The sequence below is a fragment of the Eptesicus fuscus genome, chromosome 23, assembly GCF_027574615.1.
Source record: "Eptesicus fuscus isolate TK198812 chromosome 23, DD_ASM_mEF_20220401, whole genome shotgun sequence".
NCBI classification, from domain to species: domain Eukaryota; kingdom Metazoa; phylum Chordata; class Mammalia; order Chiroptera; family Vespertilionidae; genus Eptesicus; species Eptesicus fuscus.
In genome coordinates this window covers 27,155,866-27,174,997 of record NC_072495.1, presented here as the reverse complement: position 1 = coordinate 27,174,997, position 19,132 = coordinate 27,155,866, and the positions used below count along the sequence as shown (strand labels likewise).

Below are 19,132 nucleotides of genomic sequence, written 5' to 3'. Positions count from 1 at the left end.
CCCCGAGCGCTCCTCCTTCCCATCCTGGGCTCTGCCGGCGTCCCTACTTCCCAGCTCCCAGCGTAGGCCTGTCCCAGGCCTTCCCTCCCCTCCCCTCCCCTCCCCTCTCCTCTCCCCGCCCGTGAGCCCAAGGCAGCAGGCAGGCAGGGCTGACTCCGCCCTCACCGGGGCTGGCAGGAAGCATAGGCAGGACGAGGCCCCAGGATGGCCAGGCTCCTGCCCCGACAGACTCGCCGCACAGAAACCCCTGCCCAAGCCAAGCCACTCGTTCACAGCTAGAACTTAACAAAGACGCAACTGTGAGCAGCCTTCGGCGGTCATCTGGGCATGCGTCCTCTGGCCGAGGGGACTGTCCGTCTCCAGGTGTGGATTCAGTGTGGCCGCGCTGGGCTGCTCAGGCAGAGGGAAGGATGTGCTGAACCTCAGCGTGCGCAGGTGCACCAGGCAGCCCTGCAAGGGGGGGTGGGAACCCCCGCAGCCTGCGCAGCCGCGGCTTCCGTGGGTCACGCAGCCCCCTACACGGCAGAGCCCTGCCTAGAGCCCAGGCCGGGGCCCCGCATCCTGCGGGCGGCCTCCACGCCGGAGTTTCGGGCCCGCCGGGCCTGCAGTGTTTGTGTACACGGCTCCGGCTCCGGCTCCAGCAGGAGCTGGCTGCTTCACATTCCTGAAGGGGAGCTTTCCCAGCGGGCCTGCTGCTCCCGCTGCCCGCTATTTTCCAGACGTTCCCTCTGTGCCTTCCTGAGGCCGCACCTCCCCGCTCAGCGTGACCGAGCACTGAGCTGGGTCCTCCTGGCTCGCCCCCCAGGAGGGGCAGCACCCCGGTCCGGAGCGGGCAGGAGAGGCTTTCTTCTGGGAGGGGGAGGCACGGGGCCTCTGAGGCCCTGGACAGCGGAATCGGGCCAGCAGCCCACTCAGACCCAGGACCTGAGGGTGGCCAGGAGCCAGGGAGAGGCGGAGGGAGGGCAGTGGCTGTTGAGGTGCAAGGCCCGGGGCGGGGGTCAGGGGGCCATGGGTGCCCTCGCTGAGGCCGGCACTGGAAAATGTGCCCTTTGGAAAGGAGGCGGCTTGGCAATGCCAGCCTCTGCTCTGTTCACTCGGCCCCATGTGGCTCTCACCCCAGACCCAGGTCCTCCCTGTGCCCGCCCCCAGCCGGGGGAGGCGGCGGGCAGCCTGGCTCCTAGGGGGGTGGGACGGAATGGCAGTTGAGTGGCCTCTGCCAGGGGAGGGAGGCCACAGGGCCTGTTCCGTGGGGTGCTGAGGGTCTCAGGGGTGGCAGGCACCTTCCAGATCCTCTCCCATCTACTCCTCCCCGCGGCCCAGGGACGCCCATGTCGTGCTGAGCAGGGTGAGGCCGACAGTGATGGCAGCGCAGGCCCAGGGTCGCTCAGCCTGTGAGGAGCAGAGCTGGGGCTCCCCGCCCACAGAGCCCAGCCTGCAGGGTCCGAGGTTACAGCACAGGCAGAGCCCACACTGCTGCCCCTTGGAGTTCACCTCCGGCCTCGCCTCCCTGGCCGAGGCCTGGGGGTCCCTCGTGGCAGGTCATGGGTGGCCTCGGGGGTCCCAGAGAGGCAGCCCTGGCCACCTGAGCTCCCTACGCTCCAGTGGAAGCCCCGGGCGGGCGGGTCCGGAGGCCAGAAGTGGGCGTTGTTGCATTTCCAGCCCTTTTTCCAGAAGAGGTCTTTCTCCCCCCTGGGACCTGACAGGACAGCCCTCCGGTAGGGACAGGAGGGCTGGGCCCCAGCTGCTCCGGCTGCACCCCGCCCCGGGTCTCCTGGAGAGGGGCGTGCACCCCAGAGGCCGTGGGGTCTCTGCTCTGCCACACACACGCCCCCGAGCTCGGCGGCCAGGCCTTCCTTCTGGAGTAGCTTCAGTCTGGGAGCCTGCCCACCCCCACCCCCCTCGTTTTTTCCACTTTTCCTACTTGGAAAGTTTGACCAAGTGGCTTCTGAAAGAACAGCATGGGGCTGGAAATCCAAACCAGAGCGTTGGGCTCAGGAACTCCTGCCTGGTTTCCATAGCGATGGGTGTGGACTCCTCCTACACGTGGTCTCCCACGCTCTGCCTTCTCTGCTGGTGTCCTGTCCCCGTGCTCACCTCGCCCGCCTGTGGGCCAGCATCTGAGGCTGTTTTTCACCTCACAGTGGGCCTGCCCAGGCCGCCTCCTGCGGGGATGGAGGACACAGGACACTAGCTGCCCTGGGGCCGTGGTCTCCAGGACGGGTAGGAAGACCCTCCGGAGGGAGGAGGGGAGCGGCCAGCTCTGGGCTGCACGGAAGGGCCGTGTGGATGAGGGCCCGGAGAGAGCGGGCTTTCAGCGGTCAGAGGAGGAGGCGGCGAGATGGGCCCAGGTCCGTAGAGAGGCCCTTTGAAGGAAGTGCAGGGATTTCTTTGATTAAAAACAAATTTTGAAATGCTACTTTCTACACTAACTTTAGAAAGTTAGGGCGTGTCAGAGCAGGTGGCACTTCCCCCCATGCACCCGCCCATCCCTGCTGGGGGCACAGGGTCTCTCCAGCTGCAGGAACCTCTGGAGGGAACCTCGGCTCGGCGCTGGGCTTTGCTCCCGGAGAGGGACCCCTGGCCCTACTCGGAGGCGGGTGCAGGCGTTGGGCTCAGGCCGCGCTGTGGCTCCGCCCAGGCTCTTTGGGGAATGACCCTGCCTCCTGATGACACGGGGACGTGGGTGGCCCTCAGCGCATTCCTTTCCCTCCAGGTGAGCACCGGCGGGACGCAGGCACACCGGGACTCACGTGCTGGTCCCATGCAGCTGAGTGTGGCCTGGGCGTGACTGTCCCCTGCGGGACAGGGACCCTTGCTTCGAGCCTGGCTGTTTGCCTGGGCAGGTCCTTTCCCGTGTCCTCACTCAGGGGTCAGACAGGCAGGAACGGCAGGACTCTGCGCAGCTCAGAGCGCAGTCGGAACAGCCTCTGAGCCAGAGGCCAGGCCTGAGAAGGCCGTGGGTGCAGCTGGGCCGTGTGCCTGTGCGCAGAGGCATGTTCCCTGTCCTAGCACCAGAGGGAGAGAGGACGCGGCTGGTGTGGCACTCAGGCCCGGCGGTCTCCAGCGGGCACGCGGCAGAGAAGCTGCCCCACAGCAGGGAGGCAGGGAGAAGTGGCAAAGGCCCGTGGCTCCAAATCAGCTGGCATCTCCGAGCGCCAAGGCTGAGAATTCAGACCAGCTGCCAGGAGCATTCCGGCCATCTGCTAGGCAGCACGGGCCCAGCCCCGGGGAGACGGGTTAGGCCAGGTGGGGACTGAGGTACCAGTCGGCAGAAAGGAGCCAGGAGCGACCTGGGCTCTTGCTGTGACCAGGCCAGTGGGCAAGAGCAGTGCCTCAGGGACAGGCTGGGACAGATGGCCAGGGACACCCAAAACCCAGGATTGACCCAGAGTGGCCAGCTCACAGGTGAGGCCAGCCCCGCCCTGCTCACAGGCTCCTGCTGGCCCAGGCGCGGTCAGGGTGGCCTGGCCTCCTGGGTCCCCAAGGCTTGCAGGGACCTCTAACCCCTTGGGCCCTCGGGGTGGCCTAGGTGTCAGTCTCTTCGGGTGCCCCTGCATGTCCAGCTGCCCTGCGGGCAGTTAGGACCCAGGGGTTCCTGCACAGGGTGCTGGCAAGTCCCAGGAGGCTCAGGTCCACCAAGCCTGCACTTGCAGGCGCTCTACATGTGACCCCCACCGCCACTCTGGGGCTCCCAGTGTGTGCAGGCGTGCTATCCTTGGGGGTCAGGGAGCGTGACCTCCCTCTCCTGGGCCTGTCAGCTAGAGACGGAGATGCCCATCTCCTGGCACAAATAGGGCTCAGGGTACAGGCATCCTGTGGTGCCAGGAGCAGGGCTGAGGAGGCTGGCGACTGGCAGGAACAGACCTCCCAGCGAGGTGCCCCCAGAGGCTCGGCCTAGCAGGCGCCTGGCACAGCACCCCGAGCTCCCCTCCCTCACCGGCGGCTCCCTCCCGCTGTGACAGCCAAGGCCCCGGACCCTGGGCTGCCCCGGCCAGCCTCGGCCGCTGCTCCTGAGAGTGCTGCCCAGGCTCCGGGGGGGAGGGCGCCAGGGACCAGACCCGGAGGCCTGGCGCAGGGCTGATTCTGGAACCACGCTCAACAGACCGTTTCTCCCGGGCCCAGGTGTGAGGGCACGTTCTCAGCCTCCTCTGGTCTGCCTTCCAGGAAGTGGATGAGGTATGAAATGAGGTCATGAGCTGTGCAATGCAGAGTCACATGACTGCTCCAGCCCTGGGTCAGCCAGGAGGAATGCCAGCTATGGCGCTGTCCAGGCCCGGGGTGAGTCCTGGCCACACTGGACTCACTGCTGTGGGACTGAACCAGGGCCGGCTCGGAACCCGTCCCCCGTGTGGGTGAGGAGGGGCTGCTGTGACAGCGATGTGCGGGTTTCAACTCCTTGCCTGAGACCCAGCCCCTAGTGAGCTCCGTGGGAGCCCATGCTTTCCTCGCCCAGCCTGGGGGTGGCTGGTCCTCATGCTTGGCGCCTACAGGTGGGTGACCTCTTGGCGCCCAGGCCTGGCCCTCCCAGTACCTGGCAGAGTAGCAGTCTTCCAGGGGTGCTGAGGTGCCACCTCTGGGTCCCAGGGGGAGGGCAGAGGACAGAGTGCCACATCGGGATCTGGGCTGCTATGGACCGGGGCACCTGGCGAGGGGGCGTGGCAAACCTGGGAATGCTTGTGGGCTGGAGCCAGCCTGGGTGGAAGGTGTCACCTAGACAAGTGCTACCAGGATGGGGGCCAGGCGGACTGGAAGCGTCTGGTTGTGGAGGGGAGGAGGGAACAAGGAGCTTGGGGTGCTGAGAGAGAAACTGGTTTGGGGGCAGCCTCTCTCCCTCCAGCCCTGCCCCCGCCTCTGCTGGCCTTTCCTGAGCCGGGCTGGGCTGGAGGAGCCACCAGCAGCTGGGCAGTCCCCGGGCAACCCGCCCGCAGGAAACGGGAGGAAGGTGCTGTGTCCACACAGGAGCGCTGGGTGCCGTCTGCTCCTGGGCGAAGCTCTTCCCTTCTGAGCCCGCTCCTCGTGTGGAGTGGGCACAGGACCCCCTTCCTGGCATCAGCAGGGCGAACGTGCCCAAGGGCAGGCCTCCCACCACTACAGAGGGCCCGCGCTGAGAGGGAGGGTGCCGCCTTATTGGATACAGAGGCCGAGGGGCAGGCCCGAGCCTGGCTGGCTTCTGCCCAGCGCCGCCCTCGCACCCCTGGGCCCAGTGCCTTCTCCTCGCTGGGCCTCAGCGAGTCCCCTCCAGCTGTAAGCCCCTCTGCCCTGCCCCACCCTGAGGGTGCCCTGACCCACCCCTGAGGGTGCCCTGCCCCAGAGGGATCAGCGAGGACAGCGCCTTGTGGCCGCAGGCCCTTCCACAGCCCCGCAGCGGTGGCTGGCCGCTGCCCACCTGGCCGCCTCTACCCCGCTCTGCCCAGCCCGCCGGTCAGCAGCCCCCCGCCGCTGCCGCGCTTCGGAGCCGCGGGGATTGGCCAACAAAAGTCTGTTGTGCTGCTGGGCCCGCTTCCAGCCGAGCCCGCGCCCGCGCCCCGTCCGGCTCTGCCCGGGGCCCCGCCCCGGCCCGCCGCGAGCGCCTCCGCGGCCATGGCCCGGCGCCGGCAGCAGCTCCTGCACAGATGCCACGGCGGAGCTGGCGGGTAGGAACTTGCCCGGGGGCGGGGGCCTGGGCCGCCACTGCCTCCCCTCCGCCCTCCCGGCGCTCGCTTTCCCGAGCTCCCCGAGTCCACCGGGCGACCGGCCCCAGCCCGCCCGGCGCAGCAGGAAGCCCGCGGGCCGTGGTTTCCCGGGCGCCGCTGCGGAGGAAGTCGGCGGGCGGGGGGCCGCGGCGCCCCCGGCACCGGGCCGGCGCCCTGCACGGCGTCAGGTGGGCGGAAGGGCGGGCCGTGCGGGGGCGGGCGGCGGGCACCGGCGGAGCCGCACACGCCCGCGTCGCCCGGGAGCAGCGGCGCAGCGCGCCCAGCCTCCCCGCCCGGGGCCGCGGGCCGGCGCGCGGGGGTGTGCGCAGCGCCGCGCGCGAAAGCGAAAGCTGCTCGCGGGCCTCGGGCCCCTGCAACTTCGCGGCGGGCGGCGCGACGAGGAGCTGCGCGGGGCGCTCCCAGTGATGGTGAGCGGACCTCCGGGGGCAGCGGCGCTCCCGCTAAAAATAGCCGTGCGCCGGGGCGGGAAGACGGTGCCCAGCCTGCTCAGCCCGGGGCCGGCCAGGACCTCGCCCGAGTCAGTGGGGGGAGTGGGTCGAGGGACGCGGGGCCGGGCCCAGGGTGGGGCCGCGGAGGAGTTGCCCGCCGGCTCCCCGACGCACCGAGTAGTTTCAGTGGTTCCCCGGGAGGGGGGGGGGGCGCCAGCCCGGGGACCCCGCCTGCAACGTCTCACTCGGCAGAAGAGGCCGGAGCGGCGGGCCGACTGCAGGCCAATGGCAGGCTCCCGGCCGCCTGCGCGGGGGTTACCTGTGGACGGCGGGGAATCCCTCGCCCTGGCGGGGAGGCCGGGCCGCTTGGCCGGGAGGGCGATGGCGCCCCTGGCGGCCTCTGCACACCCTGCGGCCCGAGAGGCCAGCCCTGAGGGGTGCGCAGTGGGAACTGCAGGACTTCCTGCCCCCGGGGTGTTCAGCGTCGCCGGCCCCTGGGTCACCCCAACCTTAGGCCTGGAGCAGATCGGGGGCTCAGAGCTGTGGGAGGGGCAAGGCCGTTAGCTCCTCAGGACCTCAGGAAGGTGTGGGGCTGGCCCCGGGCCCAGGGTTCCCCAGCGGGAAGCGCCGGAGGCCGGGTGCTGCGGGGGCCCTGGGGCGGCGCAGCGGGGTGTGAGGGAGAAGCTGGGCAGCCGCACGTGGGTACTGCTGGCCCCGGCGCTCACAGGCACCAGGTGGACTTGCTGTTTGGGCGGTTCCTGTGCGTTTGTGGGTGACAGGTGTCTCCCCAAGACTGAGGACGTTGGTATTCTCCCCGAGGCCGCTCCTAACCTCAGGGCCTGCAGAGACCCCACCCTGCTCTGGCTTGTCCTAGAGACAACTCAGCTTCTCCGGGGACAGGCTACCCCAGCTCCCCTCCCGCCGAGGGGCTCCCTGCTCTCCAGGCCAGCTGCCCCCGCAGCAGCTGGTCCTCAGCGGCAGCAGCCTGCCCGCCAGCCCCACGCCTGCTGCTCCCCGGACTGGGATGCCAGCAGGCGCCCGCCCTCGCCTGTTGGAAGCTGAGTCACCGCTGCGCCCGTGCGGGGGGGTGGGGGCTGGAGGAATCCCTCTGCTGGGGGCTCCCCGGGGGCTCGCAGCCCTGTGTTCTCTGTGGACAGGGCTGTGGACGCCGAGGGGCCGGGAAGTCATGCTCATCTGTCACATGGCACCTGGGCCTGGCGGGCCTGGAGGACCTAGGTCTGTGCCCCAGGCCTGCACTGCGGCCGCCCACCTGCCCACCCTCGTGGCCCCCTCGGCTCCATCCTGAGGAGAAGCCACGTGGAGAAGGCTGTTCAGCTGACGTTTTTATTTTTAATCGATTTCAGAGAGGAAGGGAGAGAGAGAGAAAAACATCACTGATGAGAGAATCATTGATTGGCTGCCTCCTGCACGCCCCCTACTGGGGATCGAGCCTACAACCCAGGCCTGTGCCCGGACTGGGAATTGAATTGTGTCCTGGTTCATAGGTCGACTCTCAACCACTGAGCCAACGCCGGCCGGGCCAGCCAGTATCCTTCATAATAAACCTGAAGACTCAGGTCCCAGCACCCACTGTGGGGACTTGACTATAAGGGGGTCCCGGAGGGTGACGCGCTGTGGCCATTTTGAGGGATGGGGAGTTTTTAATGATGCGGGAAAACACATGTGCTGTGTATGCTGAGTCCAAGTTAAGGCAGAAGTCCCTGCCCTCGGTTCCGTCTGCTCAGGACTCCCGGGGCTGCCCCACCCCCCACTTGGGAGAGGCCCCTCTCCTAGCTCCTGCTGCTTCCTGGCTTTGCTCCGGGTCCCCCCCCACCCCGTGACCCCTCCCCAGACTCCGCCTGTCACCCTGGTAACTGCCTCTTCCGTCCCCTCGGCCTGGGTGGCACCCATGTGTCTGTCCCACTAAGAGAGCCCATTGGGGGGCGTGGCTGACCATCCGCCTGGCCCGGGGCCCCCTTGGCTTTCTGTGCAGCTGCCAGGCTCCTCCCCAGCCCAATGGGCACCCACCTGGGCATGAGCAGAGCCCGCTCTCCCCTCGGCTCCGCCGCCAGCCGGGCCGGGAGCTGTGTGCTGTCCTGCGTGCTGGCGCCTGGGAGTAAGTGGATTGACGGGCCCCCTCCCTGGAGAGCATGTGGTGGTAGGCAGCTCCCGTGTGCAGGGATGCGGCCAGGCCTGAGCTCACGGGTGTGCCCTGGCCTGGCCCTCTTCGGGGACTGGCGGGAGGCTGGCTCCTGGGCCGGGACCCTGCCTGGCCACGGAGAGGCTGCTCAACCGGCCCTCCGGCCCCGACTCGAGGAAGGACCCACGCACAGCCTGGGCTCGGCGGCCCCCGGTGTGGCCAGGGCAGGCGGCCCCTCGCCGGGCCTCGGCTTCCCACCTGCACGGCGAGCAGGTTCGGCCAGCCCAGCGTGTCGGCCGATGGGCACAATTGTGTAACTGATGCCACCAGGTTCCTGTGGGCAGCACCCTGCGATCGGGAGGGGATGCAGGAGGGCGGGGGGGGACCGCAAAGGGTGCGAGTAGGCGAGCGGTGCCGGGGAGGCGTGCATCCAGAAGGCATCTTAGACGAGCCCTGGCTCGCTTCGGTGACCAGACGGCAGCCCTGGCGCCCCGACCCCGGCCAGCCTGGCAGTGGGGCTGTGCTCGGTCCCGGAGCCCCTGCTGGGCACGGCGGCGGCAGGGAGTTTTGTAGCTGCCGATTGGCTCACACCCATCCCCGAAGGGAAGAAAGAACAGGTGCGTGCCCCTTGGCTTCAATTCCAGAGCTTGGGATCCCCCTCCACAGGGGCCCTACCCCCCCCCCCCACCTGCGAAGGCCGCTGTGCCCACCGCCTGCCCTGCCGAGAGCCGAGCGTTGCCTCGGCAGAGCCTTCGCAGCCCGTTTCCAGGGGGAGGAGAGCCGGCCCGCGTCCCAGTGAGTGTGAGGCGACTTGCTGTTGCCTTTTCAGAGCAGAGGGGTGTCCCCGTCACCGCCTGCTCCCCGCCCCCGTGCAGGGATGGGCGCGCCTACCCACCCTGGAAATCTCCGAGGGACCACGGGGATGCGGGAGCCTTGCTCAGGCTGGGCGCCTCTCCCGCTCAGCCAGGCGTGTGTTGGGGCCCTAGGGACGGACCCAGGGCTGAAGGACCCGCTCCTGTCTAGGACATACCCCCCCCCCCGGCCGCCCATTGGAGGGCAGGCCCCAGTGGTCCTGGCAGAGTCTTTGCGGGGCAGCAAGCAAGGAGGGCTTCAGGGGGGAGGTGATGCCACCGCTGGGCAGAGGAGGCAGGAGGGCATCTGGAAAGGTAAGGATTGTGAGATTCGCGGCCGTGCGAATGGGCAGTGAGTGTCCTGCAGGAGGTGTGAGAGCCCCACGGCTCAGACCCGCTGAGTGGGTGCGGGAGCCCCCGTGGGGCGGACAGCAGGGAGGGAGGCCGCGCGCTGTCCTTTCCCCGCTGGCCCTGGCCCTGGCCGGGTGGATGGATTTGGGGGGCAAGAGTAGAAGGAAGAGGCTGGATGAGGCCTGAGCTGGAGCAGGGGTTTAGGGGTACGAGGTGCAGGCTTGGGTTCCAGCGCAGTGTGAAGAAGGGGCCTTGTCTAGTAATTAACCAGAGATGGAACGGGTCCCCCACAGGCGGTGAGCTCCCCAGATGTGCGGACCGAGGTGGGCACCCCCTTGCAGGCGTGGAGGACGGGCACTGAGGCCCAGATACCCCAAGTACCTGGAGCCTCCCAGGGCATCGGCACCGTATCTGAGGCCCCCACGACCCCTGCCTCTGCCCACCTCTCGGCCAGGTTGACCCCGAGTCCCTGAGGCCGTCTCCAGACCTCCCCCCTCCCCTGCCTTCCTCTCCCCCTTCCCCTTCCCCCTCCCCCCTCCCCCTCGCCTGTGCCCTGGCCGCTCGGGTGTGGGTGGCAGGGGTGGGTGGTGTAGGAGGGGCAGGGCCGCTTCCCAGGGAGGGGCCCAGAGACTCAATGCCCCTCCTCACACCCACCCCCGGACACGATCTGGGGGCAAATGGGAGCCTTTTCTCCTCCTTCCTGGTCGCTCCGAGGAGGTGCCCGTGGGTGTGGCTCTGCGGTTGAGTGAGACCCAGGAGTGCGGCCACACCAGATCCCAGCCTGGGCCCCCGCCCGCCCGCCCGGCACGCGCCTGTGGTGGCGGCACGAGGCGGGGCAGTGCTGCCAGCTTTCCTCCCTTCCTGTTCCCCGGGGCCAGCGGCCGAGGCTTCTCTCTGATCTCGGGCGCCCCGCTGCGTGACCCGAGGGCTTTCTCTGAGCGCTGCCCCCTGGCGTCCCTGCGCCAAGCTGTGTGAGGACCACGCTGTCTGGAGGCCTCGCCGGGCCGGGCCCTTCCTGCGGGGCCTGCGGGCGGCAGAGCAGCACCTTCCCGGCCGCCTCGGCAGAGCGGGGTGGGCTGCCCGGGCCGCCTGGGACAGCGGCACCTCCCCCTGAAGCCACACCTGCGGGGAGGATGCAGCGCCGTGTTCGTGCCCTGGGGCCTCCTGGCACGGCCAGGCATGAGGGTGGCTGCCAGCTCCACTGCCCCCGCCTGCCTGGGGCCCCCCCCTCCCCTCCCCCCGTCCAATGTGGAGTCCACGGGGACTCGGCTGAGGGTTTAGGGTCCTCTTGCTCGAATGGCTCGGGCAGGAGGTGCTGGGCTCCCCGCCCTGGCCTGGAGAGGGTGGGTGCCAGCGGGGAGTCAGCACCCAGGGACCAGGCCCGGGTGGGCCCGTGCGGAGGAGGCAGCGTCGCTCACAGCCTGGTCCGCTCCGGGCCGGATTTCTCCAGGGTGTTGGCCACAGGGCCTCCCTGGGGGCGCTCGGTCCTCCTGCCCCGGTCCCGGCCTGAGGCCGCCCAGAAGGTGTGCGCGCCACTCGCCGTCGGCCACTCCCTGGCCCTCTTTCCCTTCTGCACCTTGACTGCCCTCATGGCGGGGAGGGAGGCGAGGGGGCTCCCAGAGCCAGCCCTGCCCCAGCCCAGCCTTCACGGCGGGCAGGATGGGCAGGAAGTGGCGGCGGGAGGGGTCCTGGCCAGAGCCAACCTCGGACAAAGGCGCGTTAGCGGGAACGGAGCATCCTAGGAGCCGCAGGTCATTTCTGCTCAAACCGGGACTCCCCGATGCTGCTGGAGGGAGTGCGCGTGGGGGACGGGGTCCCGCGCCTGCACCTGGCTGGCTGGCGGCACCCTCACGACGGCGACCTTTTGGCCCTCAGTCTACCCCCCGGAATTGGGCTCCCTGCAGGCGAGCAGGCACAGGGCTGCCTGCGTGTGGCCAGTGGTTGTTTGACCAGTTGTGACCCGCGTGCTTCCCGTAGGAGGCCGATCGGGTGAACACGTGCCGGGGAGGCATTCAAAGGGGGGGCACAGCCGCATGGGGACCCTTCCATGCCATTTGGGGGGAAGCAAGGGGGGGTGGCCACACTGCCGCCCCTTGGGCAGAGTCCCCGGCACCACGGCAGCTCCGGTGCAGCCCTTCTCACCCCCGTGCACCCGCAGGGCATCTGGCGGATCCCCGTGGACGAGATCGACCGGCCGGGCAGCTTCGCCTGGCACATGAACCGCTCCATCGTGCTGCTGCTCAAGGTGCTGGCCCAGCTGCGGGACCACGGCACCCTGCTGAGGGTGTCCTCCATGCTGCAGCGGACGCCGGACCAGGGCAAGTGAGTGCAGCGGCCCCTCTGCCCCGCTGGCGTCCCAGTCCTTCCTCTCCTCCTGCCGCCCCCTCCGTGGGCACCAGGGACGCTGCCAGGCCCGGGGAACAGGGCAGGTCAGAGCTGGTGTCCCAGGCGAACGCCAGGAAAGCAGGCCAGGCACCAGGAGGGCCTCAGAGGCAACCAGGGATCCTCTGCCAGAAAATGGGGGGAGGGGGGGGACAAGACCCAGGGACAGCCGCCGCCTGCAGGGAGTGGGGGATCCAGGGGAGATGCAGCTCACACGGTCTGGCCGGCTGTGGGTCCCCGCGCCGCCTGTGCCGCCGCCGCCCCGCCTCGCCGTCTCGTTCAGCTGCCCTGTGCCAGGCGCTGGGCGGGGACCTTCGGCAGGGCCTGGGGCGCACAGGTTTGTGGGGGAGAACCCAGAGCCCGGGCGCTGGCTGAGCTGGCCCCGCCCACTGCGAGCCCAGGACGGGCTCCTGAGAGCAGCCCGGCAGATGGGAGGGGGCGCCTGAGGGTCCAGCCGGTGTTTGGGCAGGAGGGCTGGGCCCCGCCCGGCAGTGCTGTGCGGCCCTGACGCTCCTCCGCCCTCTCCGCGCCCGGTGCCCGCAGGAAGTACCTGCGAGATGCCGACCGCCAGGTCCTGGCGCAGCGGGCCTTCATCCTCACGGTGAAGGTGCTGGAGGACTCGCTGAGCGAGCTCGCGGAGGTACCGCCCGCACCCCCCCTCCCCTCCCCCCGCCTAGCGCCCCCATGTCTCCACCTGTGAATGGCACCTCCCGCCCCAGATAGGAGTTCGACCGCCGTCGTGCGCAGGCACGCAGCCAGGTGCCCACACGCGAGGCCGACGTGGGCTTGTGGTCAGTGAGGGCGACGGTGATGTCCCCTGGCTGCTGCGCCCACGGCCCCGGTCCCAGCCCCGTGCCTGCCAACAGCAGCTGTAACGACAGGGCATGGCAAAGCGGGCGTCCCCTCGCCCCCGGCCCCGCTGGCTGAGCAGGGCTCGGAGCCCGCCCCCCGAGGCACGCGCAGTCCTCATCATTGACAGCTGCGCACCAGAAGCCCAGGGGTGCTCAGCAGATGGACCTGAGCGAGAACAGTCCCCCGCAGCGCCCTGCCCAGTAGGACTGGCTGGGCTGGGGTGCAGGGCCCAGGGCAGCCCCCTAACCCCTCCCCCCGGCCTTTGCACTGGGGGCGCGTGAGAGCCCAGGACAGGCCTGGCCGGCCGCCCCCCCCCCCCATCCGGCGCCCGGGGCTGCCCTGAGGCTCAGGCTGAGGGCAAGCCGGCCCCCTCCAGCCCCACCGCCCTCTCCAGGCTGGGGGTCCGGCAGGGAGGGCCTTCCTCGGGCAGGTCTCCTGGCCCGCAGGCCGACGGGCGGAGCCTGGTGCCGGGAGCTTTTCGGGGGAGACACCGAGGCTGCTGTCTCTCCCTTCGGCTTTCTTGTAGGGGTCGGAACACCCAGGGCCCAAGGCCTGCGGCCTCCCCGCAGCCAGGATGACCACCGACGTCCCCCACAAGGCCAGTCCCGAAGACGGCCAGGAGGGCCTGCCCCAGCCCAAGAAGCCGGCCCTGGCCGATGGCTCGGCGCCCGGGGCCGAGCCGGGGGGCAGGGCGTGTCCCCTCAGCCACCGGCCCGTGGTGGACGCAGGGGACGGTGCAGACCAGGGCGGGGAGCGCAAGGACAAGGAGAGCCCCCGGGCGGGCCCCACGGAGCCCATGGACACCGGTGAGGCCGCCGCTCGCCGCCTGGACTCCGAGCGGGCGCTGCCCCTGCCGCCGGGCCGCTCCCCCCGGGATCGGGCCCCCGAGAGCCGGCCCGCCGAGCTGTCCCTGGAGGAGCTGAGCATCAGCGCCAGGCAGCAGCCCAGCCCGCTCGCCCCCACCCAGCCTGCGCCCGCCGCGGCCGCCTCCGCCACGGCCGCCTCCGCCCCGAGGGCCGGGGGCCACGCCGAGGAGCCGCCGCCGCGGCCCAGCCGCAAGAGGAAGCTCCTGGAGGACGCGGAGTCGGGCACGACGCTGCTGCTGGACGCCTACCGCGTGTGGCAGCAGGGCCAGAAGGGCGTGGCCTACGACCTGCGCCGCATCGAGAGGATCATGGCCGAGGCCTACATGCTCATCAAGCAGGTGGGTGCGGGCGGCCGGGCCCACGGAGCCGTCTGCCTCCCGGCGTCCGGGGCCCGGCTGGGCGTGTCCGGTGTGGTCCCCACCACCCTCTGTCCCCCGTCCGAGGGTCCCTGCTCCGAGAAACGGCGAGCGTGGCAAGGCGCCGTGCTGTGCGCTTCACACGGTCCACTGTGCTTGTCACCACACCAATGAGACGGGCAAAGACCCGGCACCGTCCCCTTCAGCGAGTCTCCGTTCAGCTCCGAAGGAAAGAAGCCACGTCACAGAAACCGTGTCAAGTCCAGGGAGGGAGACCCCGGAGGCTCGGGCCCTTCCTCAGAGCCCTGCCTGAGCGCGGAGGAGTCCTTCCGACGGTGCCTGCCCCTTTAAAAAGACGCGTTAGGCTCTTAGCTCTTCCTCCGCTCTGAGTGACTCCCGCCCGTCGGATGGTTCAGCGGGTCAGAGAGTCCTCCGGACGCCCGGTGTCAGGGTCAGTCCCCGGTCAGGACGCACACAGCAAGCAACCTTTGGCCCGGCCGGCGTGACTCAGTGGGTGAGGGTTGACCTATGCACGTGCCCGGGTTGTGGGCTCGATCCCCAGTGGGGGGCGTGCCGGAGGCAGCCGATCCGTGAGTCTCATCATGGATGTTTCTCCCTCCTCCTCTCCCTTCCTCTCGGACGTCAGTTTGTAAAAAAAGAACATGGTCACAGGCGTGAACTTGGCGTGGCCAGAGGGGCCAGAGCTTCGGTCCTGGGGGCAGACCTGGTTTCCCGGGGGGCTGGGCCGGGCCTCTGACTTGGGGTGTCCCCTGCCCAGGTGGACGAGGAGGCTGCGCTGGAGCAGGCTGTGAAGTTCTGTCAGGTGCACCTGGGGGCCGCCGCCCAGAGACAGGTGAGCCCTCCCTGCGGCCGGGGCAGGCCCCCCCCCCCAGGGCCCTGTGGTCAGCGGGGCCGAGGGGAGGTGGGCAGGAGAGAGCTGAGCCGCAGGCCCACGGGGAGCCCCTGACCACTGGCCCGTGGGGGGCCATCGTACACCCAGACCCACCCGGAGTGTGTGCCCTCAGCTCCCTTTCTGTGGTGAGGACGGCCCCGGTGCGGCCCTCGCCCCTGGCATGCCTGCACGGAGACAGCAGTGTCCCACCCACCCCCACGCAGGCCCGGGGCGACCCCACCGCCGGAGCCGGGGGATCTCATGCAGCAGCGATGTCAGAGGAGGCGGGTCCTGGGGCACTGGCCTGGCGAGGTGCCCCCAGCAGGCATGAGGCTCACCCGAACATACAGCCTCACAGGGGGTCCCCCCACTCAGTGCGGTGGGTCCAGGCGGGGGTCCGCTCCCCGCTGGCACCCGGCCCCTTGTGGCTGTCCCCTCCTGGGGAGCTGTGCCATCTCCCCCCCCCCCCCCCCGGAGGGCAGGCGCTCAGTGGAAGAGACTGTGGGTGAAGGCAGGCGGCCCCGCGGGTGGAGAACCGAAGGCCTGTGGCCGGGCTGCTGGCCGGGCGGGGACGGCGCTGGATGCGCGGCTTGGGGGCTGCAGCCTGGAGCGCGGGAGCTGCCTTGCAGCGTCCGGCCAGGCCCCCACGTCATACAATCCAGTCCGTGCCCAGGAGCCTCTCTGAGTCCCCGCCATGGCTTGAGCGTCCTCCCCGAGAGGGTCCCCGGCGGCTGCCCGTGAGCGGCCAGCAGCGTGGGGCAGAGCGAGGCTGAGTGCGGGCTGGGGGACAGTGCGGGCTGGGGGCTGCCCAGCCTGCCTCCCTCACCTCCCTGTGCCCTCACAGGCCTCAGGGGACACCCCCACCACCCCAAAGCACCCCAAGGACAGCCGAGAGAACTTCTTCCCCGCGGCCGTGGCCCCCGCAGCCCCCGACCCTGTGCCGGCAGAGCCTCTCCAACGGCCCCCCGACACCCACCCCAAGCCCCGGCCTGCGCCGCCTGCCGCCTCCGCCATCACCTCCTGCCCCCCCTCTGGGCCAGCCTGCACCCCAGACCCGTCCAAGGACCCCGGGCCCCCCCAGCCACACAGGCCCGAGGCCTCCCCCAGCGTGGCCCCCGGCCCCGGTGAGTCAGTGCCTGAGTGGGAGGGGGTGGGGCGGGGACGGGGCTCCCTGCTACTCATCAGCTGCTCACCCCGGGCGCACCCTGCACCACCTCTGAACCTCCCCCCACCTCAGTCTCCCCGTCTGTAGAGTGCGGTGAGGAGGGCGGGACCAGGCAGGACCCGGTTTGGCTGAGCCGTTATCTCTTTATCTCGGGATGAACAGATAAAGGGATAAAGTCCTAGGCTGAGGCTTGGGGGTGGGTGTGACCCTGTGCACACACGTGACCTCGCAGGCCTGTTGAGGGGGGGGCAGGGCGGGCTGATGGGCTCCTGCAGGAGGCCCGGGAGGTGGGTGTCGCCGGGCTCTCCCTGCACAGGGCCCCAGGAGCTCCCCCCGCCGCGCTGTGAGCGGACAGTCCTGCCCTGATTGCCAGGCGGCGATGAGGCAGGGCGTGGCCAGGCCTGCAGCAGGGCAGCCTCTGTCCTGGGGACCTGAGGTCACAGGCCGGGGCCGGGCTGGTCACGCCTGTCTGTGTCCACGCCCGTCTGTCCACGCCTGCCTGTGCCGGGCACCAGGAGGGTCATTCCTGCCGGGCAGGGCGGCCCCTCACCTGCGGGAGGAGGCGGGGTGCTCCTGGCAGGGGGCCCTCCATGGGCAGAGCAGGAGGGGAAGGGTAGGGGAGCGCTGGCCAGTGTGGCAGGGGCTTCTGGGCCCGAGTGAGGAGGAGGGGGAGCAGGGTCAGGACCCGGACCCTGGAGAGGCCGGGGTGCAGCGGGGGCGGAGGGGCAGGGCCGGGCCTGGGAGCCGCTGGCCTGGCTGCTGGCCGCGGTGCAGTCTTCGTCCCTCGGGCCCATCCAGTCCTTGGCTCCACCAAGGCCATTTCCTGGCTGTGCCTCGTGCCAGGGAAGGTGTGGCCTGGTGGGAGGGCACGGCGCCCACACGCTCCCTCCTCTGGCCGTAGCGGTTCCGGCGCTCTTTCTGCCCTTCCTGTGAGCTGAGGGGGTGCCCTGGCCTCGGTGTGGCCACCCCGTGCCAGGGGCCCACCGTGAGGTGCGGGGAGGGCGGTGGCTTCCTGCCAGCACCAGCCCGGCCTCACTAGCCATTGTCCCAGGAGCCGCTGCTGGCCCATGGGCCCCTCGGGGGCGTAGACAGCTGCCCCCCGCCCACCCCGAGCAGGTCCCCTGTGGGTGTCCCCGGGCATGGGGGGTGGGCCCTGGGCCTCGGGCTGGGTGAGGCTGTAGCCACGGCCCCCTGTGCCCACAGAAGGAGGAGACCTGGCAGGAGGGGCAGAGGGCGCCGGCTTCCCACCCCCAGAGCCGCAGCGCGCTGAGCAGGTGAAGACGGCCCCCCAGGGCCCCCCAGCGGAGCCACACGGCTGGCCTGCCACTGCCGCCCCCCATCCCGGCGCCGAGCCCGCCGGCGGCCAGGGTAAGGCTTCGGAGAGCAGCCGGGGTGGGCTTCCCAGCAGCGGCGCCTCCCTCCCTTGGAAGATGGGGGTACAGGCAGGGGAGGCCCCGGCTGAGGAGCCCGGTGGGGGTGGGGGTGGGGAGCCCCGAGAGTCCCTCCTCCACCCTCAGCTCCACGGGAAGCGAGGGCAGGCGGCGCCCAGGCCCAGCTGCTTATGGGGTGCAGGGGGGCCCTTGCCCAACGGGACCGGGAGGCAGGCACATGGGCGGGCAGGCAGGGAGGGGGCCAGTGGCCTGGGCAGAGCCCATTGCTGTCCGCCGCCCCACCAGCCAGGCCCGGACTCCTCGGGCCGAGCCTCTCAGACCTCCTCGGAGGCAGGGCCGGCACCGAGGGAGCTGCTCCTTATAAAGGCAGGGCTCAGGGCCCGGGAGGCCCGCCAGGCTCCCCTGCTCCCCCGGGGCTGCCGCCTCCGGCCGGCTCACAGCCCAGCCGCCCGAGCGTGAGGGGCGGTGGACACCTGGGCTCTGGGTCCGAATTGGGGAGGTCAGGTCGGCGCTGGAGACAGCCCGGCTCAGCCCGTGGCCCACCCCCAGCCGCCAGCTCCAAGGCGCCCAGCAGTGGGAGTGCCCAGCCCCCCGAGGGCCTCCTGGGCCCGGCGGAGCCCGGCCGGGCCAAAGCTCGCCCCCTGCCCATCATGCCGAAGCTGGTCATCCCCTCGGCCGCCACCAAGTTCCCCCCCGAGATCACCGTCACGCCGCCCACCCCGACCCTGCTCTCGCCCAAGGGCAGCATCTCCGAGGAGACCAAGCAGAAGCTGAAGGTGACGGGCGGGCGGGGGCGGGGGCTCGGGCCGCGGGGGCGGGCGGGGGCCTGGGGCCGGCCGGCCGCCTGACCAGTCCCTGCCCGGTCTGCAGTCGGCCATCCTGTCTGCCCAGTCGGCTGCCACCGTGCGGAAGGAGAGCCTGTGCCAGCCGGCGCTGGAGGTGCTGGAGACGTCCAGCCAGGAGTCCTCGCTGGACAGCGACACGGACGAGGACGACTACATGGACATCTGAGGGCCGCCGCCACGCCCGGGCCGCGCACCCCCAGCTGCCGGGCCTCCCTCCCACGGGCCTCCTCCCTGCCCGCCCGGGTGGGGGGCTGTCCCCACCACGTGGGGCCCGGGGGAGGCCCCGCTCAGCCGCGAGAAGAGGACGGCGATGGGAGCCTTTTCTATGAAATGCTCTCACTGTGCCCGCCCGCCAGGGCCACGGCCAGGCGAGCCGACGAGCGGGCCCTGCCCGTGTCCGGTCCCCACCCCCTTTTTTGGTTTCTTTTCTAATAAAGATGCAGCTGTTCTTCTTGCCTCTTGGTTCACCGGGGCTCCCTCGCCGATGGCTGTCCGTCCTGGGCTCCTCCGTCGGCCTCTGCACCCCCAGGTTCCCAGGGCACGGGGGGCGGGGGGGGGCGGAGACAGGCTGGGGCCGTGCAGGGCAGGTCCCTCCGATGAGGCGAGCCAGACCGGGAGGGGGTGAGGAGGCCCCTCGAGGACATGGGGGAGGCAGGGCCCAGGCTGTGCTGAGGAGCTGGCTTGCACCCCAATGCGGTGGGGCCCTAGGGGGTCCCCAGGGGCCGGGTCTGTATCAGGAAGGGCCCCCCACACGCCCTCTCACAGGACCGGCCATGTGAGTGGGGCTCCGCGCAAGGTACAGAGGTGGTTGGGGCGCTGGCCTTCACCAAAAGGCTGCGGTCCCGTCAGGACACATGCCCACAGCCGGTGTCTCTCCCTTCCTCTTCCGAAAACATCCCTGGCCCCGGTGCTGCGGCTCA

The 19,132-nt window shown here is 70.5% G+C and overlaps 1 protein-coding gene across 1 annotated transcript in view; it reads left to right on the top strand.

The window, feature by feature from the left end:
- Positions 1–18,660, top strand: part of CABIN1 (calcineurin binding protein 1) — a 75,967-nt gene extending 57,307 nt beyond the window's left edge. The window contains exons 30-37 of the mRNA XM_054712675.1: positions 11,622–11,785; positions 12,389–12,485; positions 13,224–13,901; positions 14,698–14,772; positions 15,656–15,935; positions 17,180–17,344; positions 17,917–18,143; positions 18,238–18,660. Of these exons, the coding sequence (XP_054568650.1) occupies positions 11,622–11,785; positions 12,389–12,485; positions 13,224–13,901; positions 14,698–14,772; positions 15,656–15,935; positions 17,180–17,344; positions 17,917–18,143; positions 18,238–18,378 (1,827 nt within the window). The 3' untranslated portion in view covers positions 18,379–18,660. The remainder of the gene's footprint in view (positions 1–11,621; positions 11,786–12,388; positions 12,486–13,223; positions 13,902–14,697; positions 14,773–15,655; positions 15,936–17,179; positions 17,345–17,916; positions 18,144–18,237) is intronic.
- Positions 18,661–19,132: the final 472 nt, after the last annotated feature.